Source organism: Vicugna pacos, chromosome 13 (genome assembly GCF_048564905.1).
Source record: "Vicugna pacos chromosome 13, VicPac4, whole genome shotgun sequence".
Taxonomy (NCBI): Eukaryota; Metazoa; Chordata; class Mammalia; order Artiodactyla; family Camelidae; genus Vicugna; species Vicugna pacos.
The window spans coordinates 37207848-37230837 of NC_132999.1; the positions used below are offsets into that span (position 1 = coordinate 37207848).

A 22990-nucleotide genomic window follows, 5' to 3' on the forward strand; every position below is an offset into this window, starting at 1 on the left:
TGTAGAACTTTTTCCCACTTCGTTTACTTTGAAACTTGCTAGCCTAAACCATACTCATGAAATTAGTGATTTAATTTTTAGTGCTTAATTTCTCTAGCATTTACATTTCACATGGTTCTTGGCAAATTTACATCACGTCTAGTAGACTCATTAGCTGAAGTGCAGTGACCACTTAGAAAGGATAAGTAGAAGAATGCACCAGTATGGCTATGTGATGAAGTGAGTGCTAAGGTCTGGTACAGCCTAAATTAGGACCTGGGGAGGCCTGGCATCATACCCTGTATTGTGACATTCTTGGCACAATTTATTCAGCATCTTTTTTCCCCCCATTTTAACAAGTGTTTGTTGAGTACTTGCTCTGTGTCTGACACTGTGCCTGGCACTGGGGGTATAGAAAAGAGTCTCTACACTTAAGGAGTTAGTAGTATGTAAGGGATACAGACCTATAAATAAAATTGTAATGTTAAGTGCAGTCAGTGGTCTAAATGTATAAATAGTTTAGAGATCTTGCATCCTTCTGGAGAGAGTGATGAATTCTTGAGTATGCTCCTCTGAGCATCAGAAAAGGATTCCTTCAGATAATATCTGAGCTAAATTTTGAGTTTGTCATTAGTAAGGTGTATATTATAGGCAAGGAGATCAGTATGTAGGGCAGGCACAGATGCATGAACAAACATGGTATGTTTAAGGGAGTATAAGCAAATAATTCATGTCGGTCACAGAGTGTAAGAATTGATAGATGAGAACTGTATTTCCCCCATTGTAAAATATTGCCTGGAAAAGTAGTCTAGGAAGATTAAACTTGATTCTGGTCCTGGCTCTCATATCCTTGGTTGCGCAGACCATGTTTCTCTTTCTGAGCTTTGGTCTCCACGTTTGTATATGTGCAAACTATGTGATCTGTGCTCTTCAAAAAAAATTTTTTTAAAGAAGTCACAATTTCTCAGTGCCTGGAACACAGTAGGTCCTCAATATATATTTTCAAAAGAGTGATCTGAGAACTTGTATTAAAAAGTAAGAGGATAAATAGTTAAAATTAATTACAACAGAATAAGCAATAAAAGATTTATATATAGACTGTTGCTCCCCAGAATGTGTTTACCGTATAAAATGTGGTTAAGAAATTTGTCTTTATAAATTGTTTCGCTTACTTGTTTATATTTGTGAGGTCCCAGGGTTTAGAAACTGTAGTATCTTTGTATATAAAATGCTACTAGACTTGAATGTCATATGCTTTTGTAGTTATCTATGTGTTCAATTAAGAATTAGTATATATTTTTTAAAAATGTGTTCATTTGATCATTTCTCTTTTTAGTTTGACTTTGGCAGATTTCTTGGACTTGGCTTCTTCGGATTGTGATTTTTTTTTCTCTTTAATAATTGTTACAAATGGAGTTTCTTTCTCATATAAACTTTACTTTTTTCAGCTTAAAACGAGTGTTTCTTCTCATGCTATTTTTTCGTTGTATGCAAAATGTTTGCTTTTGAAGCAGGATTGTAAAAGTCCATTTTAGTGTTACAGAGTTGCTGTAATAATACTGTTAACATAATTTATTTCTTTACCTTTAGGGGTCCTATTGGGCAATTGACACCAATCCGAAGGAAGATGCACTGCCTACTCGGCCAAAGAAGAGAGCGCGATCTGTAGAACGGGTAAAAGCTCTTTATCACAAATTTAGTATGATGCAGTTACTATGTCAGAAATATAGATCTTAAAATTTCATTTCAATTACCCTAAGTATGACCATAACGAAGGTAATATTTTATTTGGATAGCATTTTCTATTTTTTTTTCAAGCACTTTCAGACTTTATTTGATCTTAACTCTGAATTAGGTGGACAGTTAAGGAATTAAGTAGTTTTTTCTTGTTGTTATTTGTTTTTATTTGTTTGGTAATTAGGGCACAGCTGTTGTCTAACTGAGGCTGGAATCCAGGTCTCTTGAGTTTTAATTTGGAATGCTTTCCTCTGCATCTACAATATTGAGGACTGGTTTTATAGAACAAAACTATTTCCTTTCACTGCAGTTAATCAGTCTGATTGTATTGAATTTTCCTGATTATCCTCAAATTTTTTTTTCCTGCTTCCAACCATGTGATAATTATTTTATACACAAAAACTTTCAGTATGTGTTTCTTTTTAAGATATTTTGTACTTGTGAATTCACGGTTAAAATTAAGTTGCAAGAATGAAAGAGGTAAGGAGCTCCAGTTGATACCCTGAGTAGTTTGTTGTTAACATTTGTAGTCAAAACTTTGGCTGTAGGTCAGACATGAACGTTACCTTTCAGCTTTTCTTGCTCTGCATTTCTAACGTCTAAACTGACACACACACACACACATACACCAGCCTACCCTACTATTCTTCAAGATCCATTTCAAATGTTAACTACATTGTAATGCTTTTTCATACTTCTTCTTTTATATTCTTATGGAATTTTTACAAAGTTCTTTTATAGAACTTCTCATACTTCTTAGAAATTGTTTGTTTCTATAGTTGTCTCCTTGCTGGACTACAATCCCCTAAGGAAAGAGAAAATGTGTTTGTATCTTCAGTGTTAAGTGTTTTTCACAGCTTATAATAGATATCAGTAATTGCAGAATAAATCAGGACAAAGGGAATAAGACAAGATAAAGGAAATTTTAGAATAAGAAGATGAAGTTGGTCAAATAAATTTGTTTTCTGCCCATTCCTGATAGAGAAAACTTCTTGACCTCAAAGACAAGGACCTTAAGCTGGGTTTAAGTTGGGATCGGGTAAGCCAATGAAGTATCGCAACAAGGGGGTTTAGTCAGGCAGATTTTTGGTGCCAGCAAAGGGAATTCAGTACTCCAGTTACCAGACTCTACAGAATTGAAAATGAACTCTTAGGCCAGACCACTGTTTGGTTTTAAACAAACCAAAGCTTAAGAAGATAAAGTTTATTAGTATTGGTGGCATAGTCTTCTGGTACCAGAGTTTTAAGATTGAGATGTCGATGAGCTATGTATATAATGGTTTGAGAGAGAATGAACCTCACTTCCCACCTGTGAGCTTCTGCCTTTTAAAACAGACTTAGCACGTGGCCTTTAATTGTGTGAAAATGTGGAGTACAAAATATTTAGCATCCATTGCCAAAATTTGAAGGCATTGGAGAAAAATCCATGTTGTTTAACCCAGAGCATTAGCAATGATGTGTATCTTGAAGGGCTGAGTAATTGTGGTCTTCTTTACCATTTGCTTTCTTCTTCTGAAGTTCCTGGAACTTGAATTATTTTTGGAAATTTGAATCGATAGTTGGGTTGACAACTGTGCATTCCTTTTGGATATTAAGCCTGGCTTTTATATTCTGTTGCCTTGTTTCATAGTTCTTAGAGCAATTCTTTATTTCTGAGAGCCCATATTGTCAGTTTTATAATGCAAGTCTAGAAGTATAGGCTTCTGATTACAGAATTATATTTTATATACTAATAAGCATGTATCCTGGAATGTGCATTTTGGATATATATTTTCTGTATTTTCTGCTGTTTATCTTTTTTGGGTTTAAAGCATGTAAAAGCTTCAATGGTTTGCCTTTGTAGTATATAGTTCCATAAAATACTCAGTACCAGAACCTTTTAGTTAGTATATTGATACTTATTTTGGCCTGAGCTATGTGCTGGTTGCTACTATTAGGAACCTATAGAAAGACAACAGCTGTAAGCAGAGTATGTATAATCAGGGAAACAGATACTGTTTAACAAATACTCTGAAAGAAAATGTTCTTACAAGACATAATTTTGTGTCTTGATAAACTAATGTGTCTATTTTTTCATTTAGAGGCTTTTTGGGGTAGGAGAGGGTAGTACTTTTATTAGGACAAAGTTTGTATTTCAGTATACTCATATTTAAGTAACCATTGGGTTTTATGTAAAGAAATGCCTAAGACAGTCAGATAGTGAATATGATTTTTATACATTTAAAGTTTTGTTAAAAACTAAACATTATTTTGTTATAACAACCTGAGCTAAGATAACAGCATAATAATAATAGATAATTGAGTTTATGTGCTATATTTTTAAAAGGAATTTTATGTATATTAACTCATACAATTTTTATAGTAGCTCCAAATGTTGAAACTGACAGGCACAGATGTTAAGTCGCCCAAGGATACTAAGGACAGTAAGTTCCAAGGCCAGGATTATGAACTCAGGTAGTCTGCCTTCAGAGGCTGTGCTGTTTACAACTGTACTGTACTGCCACTAGCATTTGCTGTGCCAGAAATCACAACACTGAATCAGATTTCTTTTTATATATGCATATCTTATTGTGAGATAGTGGTCCTTTATTTTTTTAGAACTGAATACTAGTTTTTTTCCTTTAATGTTATTTTAAAGATTTTTAAAATTGAAATATAGTTGATTATAATATTATGTTAGTTTCAGGTGTACAACAGTGATTCATTATTTTTATAGATTATACTCCATTTAAAATTATTATAAAATTGTGGCTATGTTTCCTTGTTCTATATAATATAACCTTGTTGCTTATTTATTTTATATGTAATAATTTCTGTCTTTTAATCTCATACTTCTGTCTTGGCCCTCCCCCTTCCCTCTTCTCACTGGTAACCACTAGTTTGTTCTCTATATCTGTGAATCTGTCTCTGTCCCCTCCCCCTCACCCAGATTCCTTTATTTCTGTAGATGAAAATAAAAATAGACATTGGTGGAACTTTTCAAAGATCAAACTCCTCTTCAGTTTTTCTTTCTTCTGTTGATGTCCATACTATTAATTTTACTACCATGAAAAGTTGTGCATTTTAACCAGGAAAATGCTATACATTGTGAATAAAGTTTGTTAGAAAAAAAAAAAGACACTCTAAATGATACAGTTTTTCCTCAGTGATAGAGTGTTTCTGTTTTGTTATATACATTTGTTTGTTTTATTTTTTAGATTCCACATATACATGGTAACATAGAATATTTGTCTTTCTCTGAGTTATTTCACTAAGCATGATACCTTCTGGGTTCATACATATTATAGCAAATGGCAGAATTTCACTCTTTTTTATGGCTGAGTAATATTCCTACTATATATATATATATATATATATATATATATATATATATATATATATAGTGTGTGTGTGTGTGTATGTATACTATTTCTTTATCTTTTCATCTGTTGATGGACCCTTAGTTTGCTTCCATATCCTGACTATTGTAAATAAGGCTGCTTTGAACATTGAGGAGCATATACCTTTTCAAATTAGTATGTTTGCTTTCTTCAGATGTATACCCGGGAGTGGGATTGCTGATCATATGATAGTTCTCTTTTTTTAGTGTTTTGAAGAACTTCCATACTATTTTCCATAGTGGCTGTACAATTTACAGTCCCACCAGCAGTGTACTAGGGTTCCCTTTTCTCCACATTCTCACCAGCATTTATTTGTAGACTTTTTGGTGATAGCTCTTTTGACAGGTGTGCAGTGGTAGCTCATTGTGGATTTGATTTGCATTTCTCTGTTGATTACTGATATTGAATATTTTTTCATGTGCCTGTTGGACATCTGTATATCTTCTTTGGAAAAACACCTGTTTAGGTCTTTCACCCATTTTTCAGTTGGGTTGTTTGGCTTTTGATGTTGAGTTGTATGAACTTGTTTATATATTTCGGATATTAACCCCTCATTGATCATATCATTTGCAAATATTTTCTTCCATTCAGTATATTGTCTTTTTGCTTTGTTGGAGGGTTTCTTTGTTGTACAAAACCTTTTAAGTTTAACTAAGTCCTATTTGGTTGTTTTTGCTTTTGTTTCCTTTCCCTTGGGAGACATCCAAGATAATATTGCTCTGATTTATGTCAAATAGTGTTCTGCCTATGGACTCTTCCAGGAGTTTTATGGATTTTGGTCTTATGTTTAGGTCTTTAATCCATTTTGAGTTTTGTGTATGTTTTGTGGAAATGTTCTAATTCATTCTTTTACACGTAGCTGTTCAGTTTTCCCAGCATCACTTATCAAAGAGACTGTCTTTTCTCCATTGTATATTCTTGCCTCCTTTGTCATAGATTAATTGATCATAAGTGTTTGGGTTTGTTTTGGAGCTCTCTGTTCTGTTCCATTGATCTATGTGTCTGTTTTTGTGCCACTTCCTTGCTGTTTTTAGGTCTTTCACTTCCGTGGTTAAGTGTATTCCTAGATGTTTTATTCTTTTTGTTGGAGTTTTAAATGATTCATTATTAGTGTATAGAAAAGCAACAGATTTCTGTATATTAATCTTGTATCTTGCAACTTTACTGAATTCATTTATTAGTTCTAATAGCTTTTTGCTGGAGATTTAGGATTTTTTACATATAGTATGTTGTCACCTGCAAATAGTGACAGTTTCACTTCTTACCTTCCAATTTGGATGCCTTGTTTTGTTTTGCTTTTTTTCTTGTCAGATTGCTGCGGCTAGGACTTCCAGTATTACGTTAAATAAAAGTGGCGAGAATGGGCCACTTGTTCCTGATTTTAGAGGCAGTGCTTTCAGCTTTTCACCATTAAGTATGATGTTAGCTGTGGGTTTGTCATGCGTGGACTTTATTATGTTGACATATATTCCCTCTGTACCAATTTTGGTGAAGGATTTTATCATGAGTGGATGCTGAACTTTGTCAGATGCTTTTTCTCCCTCTATTGAGATGATCATGTTATTTTTTTAATCCTTTCTTCTGTTAATGTGGTTTGTCACATTGATTTGCAAATATTAAGCCATCCTTGCATTGCTGGAATAAATCCACTTGATCATGGTTTATGATCCTTTTTATATATTGTTGAATCCTATATTCATCAGAGATATTAGCCTGTAATTTTTGTTTTTTGTAGTGTCTTTGTCTGGTTTTGGTTAATGGTCCTTGATTTTAAGAGAATCTCCCACACTTAAAATTACGTGACAAATATTATAAATGGCAGAACAAGTACCAAGTAATTAATCAAGCAACAATAACTAAAGTGATTTGAAATAGATAATACTGCTCTGGGAGGGCCTCTAGGAAGAAGAGTGAGACTTAAAATGTTGATGCAGAAGTGTAACTTTTTTGCGTAGAAAATAGTAAAGGATGTTCAATTTGGAGAAAACAACTTACATGCTTGACTGGTAAGTAAGTACAGGTAGACATAATTGAGGACCCTTTTAACTAGTATGAAGAACTTTGGCTAGGGTGTGGGCATTTAGATGAGGGGTAGAAAGATTTGGGCAGAAAGCCTAAAGGGATCAAGGAAGTTATTTTGTTGATAGCCTGTAGTGTTGAGAAAGAAATGAGAATAGTTAGGACACCACTCTTCAGAAGTTACTCATTGCAGGAGAAAGATGCTGTAGGGGAGGAAAAAGAAATTTCCCTCTACCTTCTAGGTTGTTGGCTGAGACCCTGTATAATTAAAAAAAAAACAGATTAATAGGAGAAAAACAAATTTACTACCTATGTACATATGGAAGCCCCACAAAGATATGGGAGTCAAAGGCAGAACTTTGTGCTGTAGGAAAACTTTCTGGCTGTCTTAGGAGATTTTCCTGTTGATAAAAGATACGTGTCATGATTCGAGTTCCCTAAAAAGTTGACCAAAACTGGAGCCGTGATAGTTTAGTGGCGATACTAGGAAAGTGGGGCAGTTACCAAATCAGGTACCACTGTGAGCACTTAGAGCTCAGTCCACTGGTGAGCTCTGGGCTGCAGTTTCAAACTAGGGGGCAGTGAGCTAGGATATTTATCCATCACCTCTTCTCCCTCATTGAATGGCTAACACTTCTAGGGACGTTAGCTTTTGTGCACTTCTGGCCTGCACTGCACAAAGCAAAGCATGCTCTATAACCAGGAAAAGAAAACAAAACAACCCTCAAGCAGAGAATTACAAATGTTTGTACAAATCAGCCTTCAGAGTGGAGAGATGAATGTGGAAGGGTAAGATTGGGTTCTGACATTTACTACGTCTTTCCTTCTTTTCTGTTGGTAAAGTGTATATTTGTGTGTCAGACCTGTGTGTACCCTTTTTCGTTTTTTCTCCACAGCTTCTTACATTTTCATAACCTTTGACTTATTTCAGTAAATTGAATCCCAACCAAGAAAATAACTTTAAAAAACACCTTTTGTCTCTTTGGGGTGTGTATGGGCACAGCTGTTCCTCTTTAAATTAGTAGACTGAAGGTATATCTTTGGTGATATATTGTTTCCTGTGAGTGAAAAATCTCTTCTTGGTCACTGCTTAGTGTTTGCCTAAGTGCCTCATTCAGAATTTTAAAATATAAGTGGATGAATTTAGTACTGTTACAGAATCAGATGAAATGACTCTATTGTAACTGTTGCTTGTGGGTAGTGAGGTCATATGTTTACTGTGTTTCTGTTGTATGCTTAAGCATAGGTAAGGTATCTTGAAGGAATTGTAAGTAGGAAGTAATGCCCCTGTTAGAAATGTAAAGTTTCTGAACATTTTAAAGCTGGGAGTTAGGGTGGGGTGCTGGCTGCAGTAGTAAATTCTTTTTTAAAAAAACAAAACAAAAAAACCCCCCAAAAACAAATACCCTTTAGATTGTGTTAGATTGTGTTGTATTTTGGCAGCACTTAATTTCTGAAGTTCCTCTGTGAGTTTAAGAACATAATAAAATTATGAGCAAAATGAAGTCATGTTACAAAGTCATGAGGTACCACTTTTAACAAGTACAAGATTTAGGGGAAATATTATTAGCCTGCAAATTAGGAGACCTAGTTTTAAAGTTATATGTTATAACTTAAATGCTTAATTTTTTGGCAGTAGTCTCGTGTAAAAATATAAGCTCTACAGATCTGGGAGAGACTCCCTTCTGAAATCCCGTGAGTACAAAGGCTCTAGGTAGAAACATACTTGGCATGTGGAGAAATAACAAGGTGCCACCGTGGGTAGTTTAGAATGTGTGAAGAGGGAGGGATATTAGGACTTGATGTCTGAGAAGTAGATGGTGGAAGCTGGAGGAAAATTGTGTAGGGTCTTTTATGCCTATAAAGGCTCAAGTTTTATTCTGAGTGAGGTGGAAAGCCATTGGAGGGATATAAGCAAAGCAGTGACATAATGTGACTTAACGTTTTGACAATATCACTCTAGCTACTATGTGGAGTATAAGCTGTAAGAACAAGGGTAGAAGCAGAGCAATCAGGAGGAAATTGCTGTGGATAGTTTTGCTTAAATCTTCTAATGCATTGTTGTGGAAATTATTTGAGCGCATAAAGGCTATGCAGGTGTATAAACTCACTGTCCTAAACATGTTGGCCTCTGCAAAAAACATATAACCTGCAATTATCCAGCTGTTGTTGAAACAAAGATGAGGGAATACACACAACTTTTTCTTGAAGTTAAGAGCTAAATTACGTGTTTTAGTTCAAAGGCGATTACAAATTTAATCAGGAATCTAACTGGAGGATGGATGGATGAATAGAAAAAGAGAACATACTTCCAGGCAGGACATTGTGCATCTTATAGCATATTTGAGATTGTCGTCATTGTGTTGTTATTTGTGACTCAGTTTCTTCCATTGTTACATAGGGTGGTTTTGTTGATTGAATGATCCCCCTCTGTGTGCCTTCCTTCTCTGAGGCTGAGTCTAAATGAGGGAGGGTTCATTTAAAGATATAAGTGAGCAGAGGAAGGAATGCAATCTACATACCTACTCTTAGAACTCAGGGAACTGAAAAAACATTTATTTCAATTGGACAAACATGTACTGAGTGTATGTTACATGGGAGGCACTACATTTTGCCTCCAAAAGATATGTAGCAATGGAATTTCCTAAGAGTTTTAAAGAGGGAGAAATGCTCTCCAGTTAGTTGTAGATCAGGAAGTGTTTCATAAGGGGTCATTTTGATGAATGGATTGGATTTAGTTTTTTGTTTTTTACAACACTTTGAGAGATCACGTATGTACATTTATTTGAATGTTTGAAGTTTACAATTTAAGGATTTTTGACATTTGAAATTATTACTAGTTGACACTGAACATTTCTGTCATGCCCAAAAGTTTCCTCATGCCCCTTTGTAACTTGTGTTTCCCTTAATTCTTTATCCCCAGGCAAACCAGCCTGGGGAGAATTGACATCTTAACAGTATTAATTTTTTTTCCAAGCCATGAAAGTGTAGTATCTTTCTATTCATTATGTCTTTAATTTCTTTTAGGAATGTTCTTTTAATTTTCAGTATAGAGGACTTGGATCTTTCCAGTTAGATTTAATTCTGAATATTTGTTTCTCAATGCTATATATTTTAAAATCCACTTGCCAATTGCTGCTAGTAATAAAAATGTAATTAATTTTTGTATATTAACCTTTTATCCTACAATCTTGTTAGTTCTAGTACTTTTTGAAGATACCTTCGGATTTTCTTTATAAACAATTATGTCATCTGCAAATAGATAATTTTTCTGTGCCTTCCACTCCTCTTCCCCATCACTTCCTAGAAACTTACTGCAGTGACCAGACTCTCCAATACAGTATTGACTAGAAGTGGTAAAAGTGGGCATCCTAACTTAATTTCCATTCTTAGGGGGAAAGTGTTCAGTGTTTCACCCCTAAGTGTGACATAAACTGTAGAGCTTTTGTAGATGCCATTTACCAGGTTGAGAAAGTTCTCTAGTAAGCCCAGTTTGGTACGAGTTTTTATCATGAATGGGTGTAGAATTTCATCAAATGCTTTTTCTGTACCTATTGAAGTGATTATATGGCTTTGCTTCTTTATTCTGTTCCCATGTTGAATTATATTGATTGCATTTGGAACGTTAAATCTTGTATTCCTTGGATAAACCCTACTGAGTCATGATATATTATCCCTTTAACATATTATTGAGTTCATTTTGCTAATATCTTAAGGATTTTTGCCACTGTGTTCATGAGGGATATAGATTTATAATTTTCTTTCTTTGTAATGTCAACTGAAAAGAATGCACAACCCAGAAGCTGAGAATTATAGTTTTATTTGGTGGACTTGCTGAGGGCTTAAGCCCAGAAGGCAGCCTCTCAGATAGCTCTGAGGGACTGCTCTGAAGAGTTAAGGGAGAAGCCAGGATATACAGGAGTTTTTGCAACAAAAACCAGGTGGTTGGAACATCAAAAGATGATTGTTAATTAAAGAAAACGAGACATCTCAAGTTAATGAATTTAGTGCTTCTCTTTTTATGGGCAAGATGCAAGAGTCTGGGCTCATTGAAATCATTCCTTTGATATGCAGTGTAACTAGGGCCAACATCTTCCTTTTCTCCATCCTAAATCCCCTCATGGTGCACAGTCCAGAGACTGCAGTGGCTCTTGGCTTGATGGCCTCAACAGCCTTTTTTTTTTTTTTTTTTGTAATGATAGGTGACACTTTTCTTTGCCCCTTTTCTCACCATTCCTCGTAGTTGTAATACATATTACATCTGCCAGTATTGATAATCTTGCAAGATAGTTCTATAAGTTTTGCCTTAAATAATTATACGTGATTTTTAAAACCTAAGAGGAAAGCAGTGGTCTTTTTTATTTACCTAGATCTTTACTATTTCTCAAACTTAAATTCATTCGTCAAGATCCGGATTTCCCTGTGCTGTAATTTCCCTTCAGCCTAATGAACTTTCTTATGTTGCAGATCTCCTGGCAACAAATTCCCTTAGTTTTTGTTTCTCTGAAAATGTTCATTTCTAAAGAATATATTCATAAGATACACAGTCTGTATTGAAAATTTTTTTCTTTTTGTACTTCAAAGATGTTCACTATCTAATGACTATCATTTTTTTGAGAAATCCAGTTATTTTCCAATCAATGTTCTTCTGTATGTGATGTCATTTTTCTCTGGCTGCTTTCTTCCTTTATTTTTCAATAGTTCAATTATGATATATCCAAGTATGATTTTTTTTCCCCTTGAATTTATCCTGATTGGGATTTACTGAGCTTGGTTCTGTAAATTTGTCTTCTTAGTAAATTTCCAAAGCTTTTAGTCATTATTTCTTCCATATTTTTTCTACCATTTTCTTTCTTTTCTGTCTTTCTGGAACTATAATTATATATGTTAGACCTTTTGAGATTATCCCATAGCTTTCTGAGGCTGGTTTTTTTCTTGTTTTTTTTTTTTTAAATCATTTTTCTTTTTATTTTTTAGATTGGATAATTTCTGTTGATCTACCTTAGAGTTCACTGATTCTTTCCTGTTTGATCTCCATTCTACTATTAATCCCATCCATTGGCTTCTAAAATTCAGATACTTTTCATTTGTAAATTTTTGTTCTGTTTTGATATTTTTTATTTCTCCACTGAGATTTCCATTATTTTTTTTTTCATTCAGATTTTTCCCCTTTATCTCATTGAGCCTAATTATAATAGCTACTTTAAAATCCTCTCTCATAATTCCAACATCTTAGTCTTCTTGTGGTGGGGCTTCTGTAGATTGTCTTTTCTCTTGCAAATGGTTTTCATTTTCCTGTTACTTGTGTGTCATGTAATTTTGGTTTATATCCTGGACATTATGAATGTTATATAGACTCTGGGTTCTGTTACAATCTTCTGTAAAATACTGATATTTTTGTTTTAGCTGGCAGTTAACCATGTTCGATTCAAATTGTAAGTTCTCTCTCAATTTCTGTGGACAGTGGTTTCTATTTTAGTTTGATTCTTTAAGCCTCTGTTATATTCTAATTTGCATACACATGATTCAGGGGTCAGTTTGTGACTTTTGTGGTTTATTTTGTATACAGTGTTAGGGGATGGATATCTTTTGGCTGTATACCCTATGAGATTGCCTTCTCTCTTTGGTAGCTGGTTGTGTTTACCTGGGCTCTTTTCCCTAGTTCATCCTGACAGAAAGACAACTTTAGCTGTTCATATTCCACATTTACTGCCTGACCTTGGGGCAAAACTACAACAAAACAGGAAATTGAGTTTGGTCTCTCCATGTTTGACTTCTTTCCACAATCCCCCTGTTTTTTTGCTCTTTGGAAACCTTAGCTGGTTGTTACCCCTGTTCCCTCCCCACCCCCCAAACAATTAGTCATTGTTATCAGCAGAAGTGTAGATACCACACTACCATTCTGGAAGTGGGACTTGATTGGTTAGGATTTTGACAAGGGAGGTATGAGAAACCTCCAGAAAGGATCTTTCACAAACTGACTAGTTCCACCTAGATTAGATCCATTGATACTTTTATTTGTCCACAATTTGGATTTTGGCTGCAATAGTAATAGTTATCCAAATACATTTTGGGATACCTAGATCCCAAATTAAATCAGCTTTACTAATCAGGCTACTTGTCTGTTAATAACATAGAATCAGTGTACCTACAAATAAAAATATGTACTATACTGTTGAGCATATCAAAGCATGTGATGAGAATGTCCTTTATTCTCTTGATTGAACCGGATTTAAGTATCCATGAAGAGTATCTAATTAAAAGATTGTTTAAAATTTACTCTCTAATTTATGGTAGCTAAAGCTATGAATCTGGCCTTGTGGGACTACAGTGCCTCAAACCAAAGTTGTCCCCTTTTCCATTAATCACTGTTGAATATTCCTATCAGCAGATCCTTAGCATCAGTAGTAGATATATTTTAATAGTCATCATAGCAGCTAGCACTTACTGTGCATTTCAGGTACTGTGCTAAGTGCTTTACATAAATTATCTCAATACTCTTAACAAACCTCTAAAGGAAGTGACATAATCATTTTATAGGTGAGAAAAAGAGCATAAAATGGGAATAATTTGAATGAAATCACATAGCACAGGCTTGCCTCTTCTTACTAGTGGAGAGTAGTGAGAATTAAATAGTGAACCAGTAGTCTGGATTGAGATGACCGAGTTGAGTTAGAGGAACATGAGGTTTGAAGCTCTCTAAATTAATCTTTGTTAATTTAGGTGTAGCTAAGTTGGCTGGCACCATAGCTGGGGCATAGACAGTGTTGTCTTTGTAGTTCTTTCATTTGTATTTCTGAAGACCTTTTCCATTTTCACGTCACTCTCAATGTGTATCCAGCATGTAAGTGCTAGATTCTATCTTCCAGGAGTGACCCTTGTCTTGCTTTTTTCAAGATGCCTGTTCCCTACCCTCGTGGATTATCTGATGAAAGAAATTCGTGCTGAGAGATTAAATGATAAAGAAATTAATACCAGAAATGCATTTCAGTGAAATCACTCTTTCTCTTGAGAGAGAGAAAGGAATTGTCACAATCTGTATTCAGGAATTCTAAATGTAGAAAACCTATATTGATTTTTGACACTCATGTTAGCTCTGTAAATGATGTATATGAAGTTGTGTTATTCAGGATATTGTTCAGTTGCATTAATAGACAGAGGAAGAAAAATAAAACTACACTTGAGAGACTTAAACCAGAGAGATTTATTTCTCTTAGGTAAAACTCCAAGCTGATAGGTGGATCTGATGGATAACCAGCTCTATTCCACAGTCACTTAGATGTTTCTTTCTAATCTTATCTTTCCAGTTTTCCCCAGATATTAACCCTCAGCTTTCTGGTTAAGCAAGATCACCACCACCACATCTGTGTCCCAGCCTGCAATAAGAGGGAGAGAGAATGGAGGGCAAGCTAGTTCCTTTCAGAGACATGACCCAGAAGTTGCATGTGTTGTTCACAATTCCATTTGTCACACCTTAGTCACATGGCCACAACTGGCTGCAAATGAGGCTGGAAAAGGTGATCTTAAGCTGGGCAGCCATGAGTTGATGACTACAGAGATCTATTACCAAAGGGAGAAGAGTGGAGAGTGGATATTAGGGGACCACTAGCAGTCTCTACTACAGACATTTATTTCTAATTTTTGTAAATCTATCCCACAACCACTAAAAAGAGTTGGTAAGGAGTAGCCATACCAGTGGAGTTTGTAATCATCATCAGATCAGTAGCATATTAAAATATAGAAGAGATTTCAGTAACAATTTAAGTTCATTTTCAGAAGCAAAGCACAAAACTGGATGTTGGAGAACTTGATTAAATAACTTCAAATTGTGTTAAAGTTGCTGGTTTTATGAGCTAATTATTTATTTTGTTCTTGTATTTTAGGCCTCAACTCCATATAGCATAGATTCAGATTCTTTGGGAATGGAGTGTATTATTTCTGGAAGTGCCTCTCCAACTCTGGCAATCAACACTGTGACTAACAAAGTAATTCCATTTTTTTGAACACTTTTGAAATGTCATTGACTAATACATTTAATTTGCTTTTATATTAACAATAGATTTCTATGTGGTTGAGTTTAAAGATGGTGTAAATTTGGCCAAACCATACATGGCAGCTTGAAAGGTAAATCCACAGTGCTTTGAGTTTTACACAAGTTAGAAGAAAATAAAGAGTTCTCTGGAAAAGTTGGAAGATTCTTATTCAATAAAGCATTGGAATGGTGGTCAACCTGTTTCATGATATTCAAGTCTAGGTACATACCCCAGAAATAGCATGTGGTAGTCTGCTACAAATTTTTTTTTTTGAAGCAACAAGGGTCAAAACTTTGTGCCAACTCATTAAATACCTAGGGGGATACAAATAATCTCTTCTTTACCAGGTAATTTCTTAATCTCATATCTCAAAACCCCTTTTAAAAAGGCACTGGGAGGTTCATGAAGTAACTCAGTATTATGAATCTATTTCCTGCCTTACAAGACCATGATGAGCACCCTGAAGCCGTAAATCTCTCACACTTGTACTCAGACTGCCTGTGTTGCTTTTACCCTTTCCCCCCTTTCCCTTACTTTTACTTGCTCCTGCTTTATCTCTCTCTCATTCCTCTGTTATCTTGTATACACACATAAACACAAACACATATACATACTCAATTGTGCTAATATAGTATATATAGGATCTTTTTATTTGTAGAAAGGTAATGAATAAACAGAAGACAGATTATAATCATAGTGACTAATCAGATTTCCTATTTAGATGGGAAACAAGCTAGAGTAATAGTTTTTCCCAAATAGTAATCTGTGGTATGATTCCATGAGAATCACCTAGGAGATTGGTGGGGCTGTTAGTGTATGTGTGTTTGGTGGTGGTAGTAATTCCCGGATTCCTCTGCAGGCCTACCAAATCAGTTACTGTATCCTTGTGGGTGGGGAGGGCCCAGAAATCTGTACTTTTAAAAACCATCTCTAATGGTACCCAACTAGGGTTGAGAATTCCTGGTGTAACTGATGGGTTGGAATCAGAAGTATCCAATTCTGCTCTTTGCAGTAGTCCAGGTAGGAAATACTGAGGCCTAAAAATAGATGGTTGTAGCTATTAGGAAATGATTAAGAAATGGTAATGCTGGGACTTCATGACTAAATAAAGGAGCTGGAGTTTTTGGTTTTCTGCTTCCAGATATGATAAAATAGCTAGTATCAGATTAACCCTTCTTCCTATCTGTATAAAGTTACTCCCCGACCCCTACCCACCAATAAAAGAGAAGAGAGGCATAGGATAAAAGATAAGCAGGACTTCAGGGGTGAAGATCCCAGAAAAAAGGGAACCACAGTGGATAAACTACAAATTTTGCCTCGGGATATTTCCTAGCTTTCAGTGCATGGTATAGAGGCTGAGCAGAAAGCTGCAACCTAGAGCAGTTCATTAAGCTTGGGAGGTAAAAACTGGAGTTTGAAAACCAGAGCTTGAGGAACAAGATGCTGAGGAATCTCAGAAGTGTGCTCAATTTTTTGCAAGTGATATCCACTTCAGGCATTTGCTAACTCCTAACCTATGTGTACTTGGGCTCAAATATAGACAAATCAGTTAGATTTTTTCATAGCCAGAATTCAGTAGTCTCACGGGGGATGAGGGTGGGGCAAAAATTGTAGTTCTTTGAGGAGGAGGGAGTGATGGTAAATACCCCAGGTTTTCAGATCGATACTTTAGACTTATGAGTAAGAGCAAATCAAAATATACCAGTTTCAAATTGTTATTAGGGTGGTATGCTAATATTCTTATACTTGGCAAAAGAAAACTAAATTGTTTCTGGAAAATAACCTATCCTGAGCTTTTGCAAGTTTTTATAAGTAAGGTCCCACTTTTAGTCAAAATGTTCAGACATTCCAAGAAACAGAACCAAATAAATAAACACCAAGTTTGGGGAGAGAAAAAGACGTAGTATAAACATATCCACAACTGATCTAGATACTGATTTTTAAGTAACTGTGACTAATATGTTAAAGAAAATAGATGAATTATAGAAAATTTATCAGAGTTGGAATCTGTATGGAAGAACCAAGAGAACTGAAAAATGTAATAACTGAAAGTAGGAATTCAGTAGATGGTTTAACAGTAGATTAGACATATCAGAAGAGTGAATCAGTGAACTGGAAGATAGGGAAAAAGACAACTTCAAAGGAATGCACTCACTTCTGAATAGAAATGATAAAAACCAGACACCACTAGAATGAAATTTTTATGGTGCGGAAAGAAAATACCTGCCAATCCAGAATTCTAAAATTAGGATTTATATGAAAAAAGGTTAAGTAAATAGGATTTTACAAAAACAATCTGAGAGAATGTAACTAGTATACCAGTATTAAAAGAATTAAAGGGGGTTAATTTAAGAAAGAAAATTATCCTGTACAGGAAAGGATGAAGAACACCAAAAGATTATGTATGTCAATAAATAAAAATATGTATTGAGTGACTAAAGCAATAGCAGTGCTATTATTACACAATGCTTTGGAGTCTAAAATACTGTGGAAGTTAAAATACATGACAATACTAGTGTAAGACAAGAGGAAATATATGCAGTTAATGTCTTTGCATTGTATGGGAAGTGGTAAAAGTACTAAGTCAAGGGCATGTGCTAAAATCTAGGGCAGTGATTGTTAATACTTCAGCTTATTTAAGAATAACTAGAAGGCCCTGTTAAAACCCAGATTACTGGGACCTACCCTGAGAATTATGTGATACTGATTTGTGTTAGACTATAAAGTAATTCTCATCAAATTCTGGAAACCAACATTGTACAATATATTTTCAAATGCAGTGGAATTAAAGTTAGAAATAATAGTAAAGAGGTAATGAGAAAATTCCCCAAAGTTTGCCAATTAAGCAATATAGTTATAAAGAACCCAGGATCAAGGAAGAGTTATAATAGAAATTAGAAAATACTTTGAATTGACGAAAAACAGACATATGAAATAAAGCCAATGGAATACAGTTAAGGTATTAGCCTTAAAAGCATGTACTAGAATAGAATAAAGATTGAATATTAATTTAAGCATCTGGAAAAAGAAGAGCAAAATAAATCTGAAGAAGGAAGTAATAAAATAAGAGAAGTCAGTGAAATAGAAGACACGTGTACAGTAGTGAAAGTCAGCAAACAAAAATTTGGTTCTTTGTAAAAGATTAATAAAGCTGATAATTTTATTTCTGTTTCCATCCAAGGTGGAATAAGAGTCAAGATTTAATATGCTACCTAAAATAAAATAAAGTATATGAAACAATGCTTTTTTAAGAGATTGGGCCAAACAGTTATCCCTGAGAAATGGTGAACAAAGTGAGCCCTACAGTTCTCCTAGCTTACTACTTGGAGACAGTTTCCAGGGTACAGATATATTTCCTTGAGTTGAGGATGTTGAGCTAAGGGATCATGGGATCCAAGGTGACTGGAGCTCACAGGACAGCATTTCAAAAAAGAGAACGCTGCACAGAGAAAGAATTCCAGTTATACAGAAGGTTCCCTTGAGCCTTCAACAGGTACTTGTCAGTGCCATAAGTAAGGAAGCTGTTGATACTGGGGAAAGAAACACCTGAAAATATTGGTATGGACAGTCACTGAGACTCATAGGGCCTGGCATAGTAACTGTTCCCACCAGAGTGAGATACTTCCTAATTCACAGGCCATTAGTTAAAATACTCAGGCTTTTGCCTCAGTAGTGGGACAAAATTGGCCCTAGTCTTCAATGCTGATCTGGTTCAACCGATGCACCTTAAAAGGAAAACCCCAAAGGATCAAACTATTTTCAAGTAATAAGATTTTTTTTCTTTTTTAGATAGACTTATTAAGATATAATTCACATACTATAAAGTTCACTCATTGAAAATGTGTAAGTCAATATTTAGTATGTTCACAGAGTTGTGCAACCGTGATCACAGTCAGTTTTAGAATATTTAATCACTACTCCAACAAAAACCCATACTCATTAGCAGTCATCACCATTAACATTCTACCCTCTCCCCAGGCCCTGGCAACTCCTAGTCTACTTTCTGTTTCTGTAAATTTGTCTAATCTGGACTTTTCATATAGATGAAGTTGTATAATATGTTTCCTTTTGTCACTGACTTCTTTCACTTGCTGTAAATTTTTCAGGGTTTATCAATGCTAGAGAATGTGTCAGTAGTTCATTCCTTCCTTTTATTGCCAAATAATATTCCATTGTATGGGTATAACATAATGAAACTTTAATGAGATACAGTTCATTTACAATGTTGTGTTAGTTTCTGGTACAGCATAGTGATTCAGTTATACATATGTATATATATTCTTTTTCATATTCTTTTTTGTTACAGATTATTACAAGATACTGAATATAGTTCCTTGCGCTATACAGTAGGACTTTGTTGTTTATCTATTTTATATATCGTAGTTTGTATCTGCTAATCTCAAACTCCTAATTTATCCCTCCTCCAACACCTGCCCCCCCTTCCCCTTTGGTAACCATAAATTTGTTTTCTATGTCTGTGAATCTGTTTCTGTTTTGTAAGTAAGTTTATTTGTGTCACTTTTTAGATTCCATATATAAGTGATAAGATATTTGCCTTTGACTTATTTCACTTAGTATAATAATCTCTAGGTCTATCCATGTTGCTGCAAATGGCATGCCATTCTTTTTTATGGCTTTGTAGTATTCCATTATGTGTATATATACCACATCTTCTTTATCCAGTCATCTGTTGATGGACATTTAGGTTGCTTCCAAGTCTTGGGTATTGTAAATAGTGCTGCTATGAACATTGGAGTGCATGTATCTTTTTGAATTAGTTTTCTCTGAATATATGCCCAGGAGTGGGATTGCTGTATCATATGGTAACTCTTTTTTTAGTTTTTAAAGGAATCTCCATGATGTTTTTCATAGTGGCTTCATAAAATTACATTTCCACCAACAGAGTAGGAGGGTTCCCACTTCTCCATGTTCTCTCCAGCATTTATTGTTTGTGGACTTTTAATGATAGCCATTCTGACCAGTGTGAGGTGATATTTCATTGTAGTTTTGATTTACATTTCTCTGATAATTAGTGATATTGAGCATCTTTTTATGTGCCTTTCAGCCATCTGTATTTAGATCTTCTCCCCATTTTTTTATTTTTATTTTTTTTTTTTGAGTTGTATGAGCTGTTTGTATATTCTGGAAATTAAACCCTTGTTAGTCGTGTCATTTGCAAATATTTTCTCCCAACCCATAGGTTGTCTTTTTGTTTTGTTTATGATTTCCTTTGCTGTGCAAAAGCTTATTAATAAGATTTTAAAAATTCAGTTTAAATTTTTTTCACATACAGTTCAGAGACAATAAAATTCACCTCTTCAAAGTTGAAAAATTTAGTGGCTTTTGGTATATTCAAAAGATTGTGCAACCATTAACCACCATCTAATTCCAGAACATTTTCATTACCCCAAAAAGAAAATTCCATACTCATAAGTATTCATCTATCCCCTGGTAATCATTAATTTATGTTCTAACTCTCTGAATTTATCTATTCTGGACATTTCGTGTGAATGGAATCACATAGTATATGACCTTTTATGTCCAACTTCTTCCACTGAACACATTTTCAACCTTCATCCAAGTTATGGCATGTATCAGTACTTCATTCTTGTTGTCAAATAATTTAACTGTGTCCCAGAATAAAGCTCACAAACATAGGAATGTAAAAATCTAGCTCTTAATAATGTGAATTCACAATAGTCTGGCATCCAGTGAAAAATTACCAAGCAATCGAAGATGTAGTAAAAAAAAAAAAAACAACCCATAATGGGGAGAAAGTCAGTCAGTCAGACTGACCCAGAAATGACAACGCTGCAGGACTAGTAGAAAAGGACATTTAGAACAGTTGTCATGAGTCAATATATGGAAACAACCTAAGTGTCCATCAACAGATGAATGGATAAAGAAGATGTGGTATATTTATACACAATAAAATATTCAGCCATGAGAAAGAAATCCTGCCATTTATGACAAAATTAGATGTACCTTAAGAGCATTATACTAAGTGAAATAAGTCAGGCAGAGAAAGACAAATACTGTATGATATCATTTACATGTTGAATTTGTTTTTTTAATTGAAGTATAGTCAGTTACAGTGAGCATATCAGTTTCTGGTGTACAGCATAATGTCTCAGTCATGCATATATTCATATTCTTTTTCATTAAAGGTTATTACCAGATATTGAATACAGTTCCCTGTGCTATACAGAAGAAATTTGTTTTTTATCTATTTTTATATATAGTGGTTTATATGTTGAATCTTAGCCAGACTCACAGATACAGAATAGAATGATGGTTCTTGAGGGCCTAGTGGGTGGGGGAAATGGGGAGATGTTGGTCAAAGGGAATTTTCAGTTAAAAGATGATCAAGTTTGGGGAATCTGATGTATACTATGGTGGTTACATACATGATTTTGCAACCCTGTATTATATACAGGAAAGTTGCTAAGAAAGCAGATTTTAAATGTTCTCACCACAGAAAGAAATGATAATTATGTGACATGATGGAGGTGTTAGCTAGTGCTATAATGGTAATGATTTTGTAAATGTAAATGTGTCAGACGAACACATTGTATACCTTAAACTTACACAGTTTTATATGTCGATTATATCTCAGTAAAGTGGGGGTGGGGAGAGGACAGTTATTGTAACTATTTTATGGAAGTTCAGGTTGAACATGTGTATAGACACATGGAAGATATTAAAAAATCCAAATCGAACTCCTTGGGGATAAAAATTGTAATGTTTTGAGTTGAAAAATAAACTGGATGGGATTAACAGCAGATTAGGTAAATAAGAGGGAAAAAAATTAGTGACCTTGAATATATAGCCACGAAAGCTATCCAAAGTAAAACGCACAAAGAGTGTAAGAACATAAGAGCATTAGTGAGCTGTGGGGACAACTTTAAGCAACCTAATATATGTGTAATTGAAGTTCCTGATGGAAATCGGGATCTACACAAAGGGATTAAGGACACCAGAAATGATAGCTATGTGGGTAAATATATAGCTTTTTTAAAAAGTTTAAATCTGTTTTAAAGATAACTGTTTAAAGCAAAAATAAGAAAAATGCATTGTGGGTTTATAACATACAGAAGTAAAATGTATGACAGTAGTGTTCAGGCAGGGAGAGGAGAAATGAAAGTTATGAAAACAGAAATAGTTTAGTTTGGAGAAGCAGAAGTAAAGCTGTCATTCACAGATGACATTATTATTTATATGGAAAATTCAAAAGAATCTACAGATAAACTCTTAGGGTTAATAGGTGAATTTACCAAGGTCTTAATAGTAGATCAGTGTTGGGTTTTAGAAGTTAGTTGTTTTTTTTGTGTACTAGCCATACCAGACAGAAAACAAAATTTAAGAGATAAACCTTAGGTTAGCATCCAAAAACATCAAATGTAGAAATACCTTGTTTTATTGTGTTTCACTGTATTGTGCTACCCAGATAATGCACTTTTTACAAATTGAAGGTTTGTAGCAACCCTGTGTTGTCAGATGATGGTTAGCATTTTTTAGCAATAAAGTATTTTAAAATTGTAGTATGTACATTGTTTTCTTAGGTATAATGCTATAGCATACTTAATAGACTGCAGTATAGTGTAAGTGTAACTTTTATATGCACTGGGAAATAAAATTATTGTGACTCCCCTTATTTCTATGCTTGCTTTATTGTGGTGGTCTGGAACCAAACCCATAATATCTCCAAGGCATGCTTATTGCTAGGATTAAATAAAAGGTGAACTCTACACATAAAAGTATAAAAAATTACTGAGAGAAAATAAAGGGAATATAAGTAAGTAGATATATAATTTTCATAGAGAAAGATTATTGTAAAGAAGT

At 34.5% G+C, this 22990-nt stretch overlaps 1 protein-coding gene across 6 annotated transcripts in view; it reads left to right on the forward strand.

Annotated features, from left to right (window-relative positions):
- Positions 1–22990, forward strand: part of FOXJ3 (forkhead box J3) — a 126470-nt gene that overhangs the window by 79354 nt on the left and 24126 nt on the right. For 5 of the 6 annotated variants that reach the window (XM_072974650.1, XM_006215838.4, XM_072974651.1 and 2 more), the window contains exons 5-6: positions 1570–1653; positions 14999–15100. In XM_072974650.1, the coding sequence (XP_072830751.1) occupies positions 1570–1653; positions 14999–15100 (186 nt within the window). The remainder of the gene's footprint in view (positions 1–1569; positions 1654–14998; positions 15101–22990) is intronic. The other variant, XM_072974652.1, reaches the window with a different exon arrangement.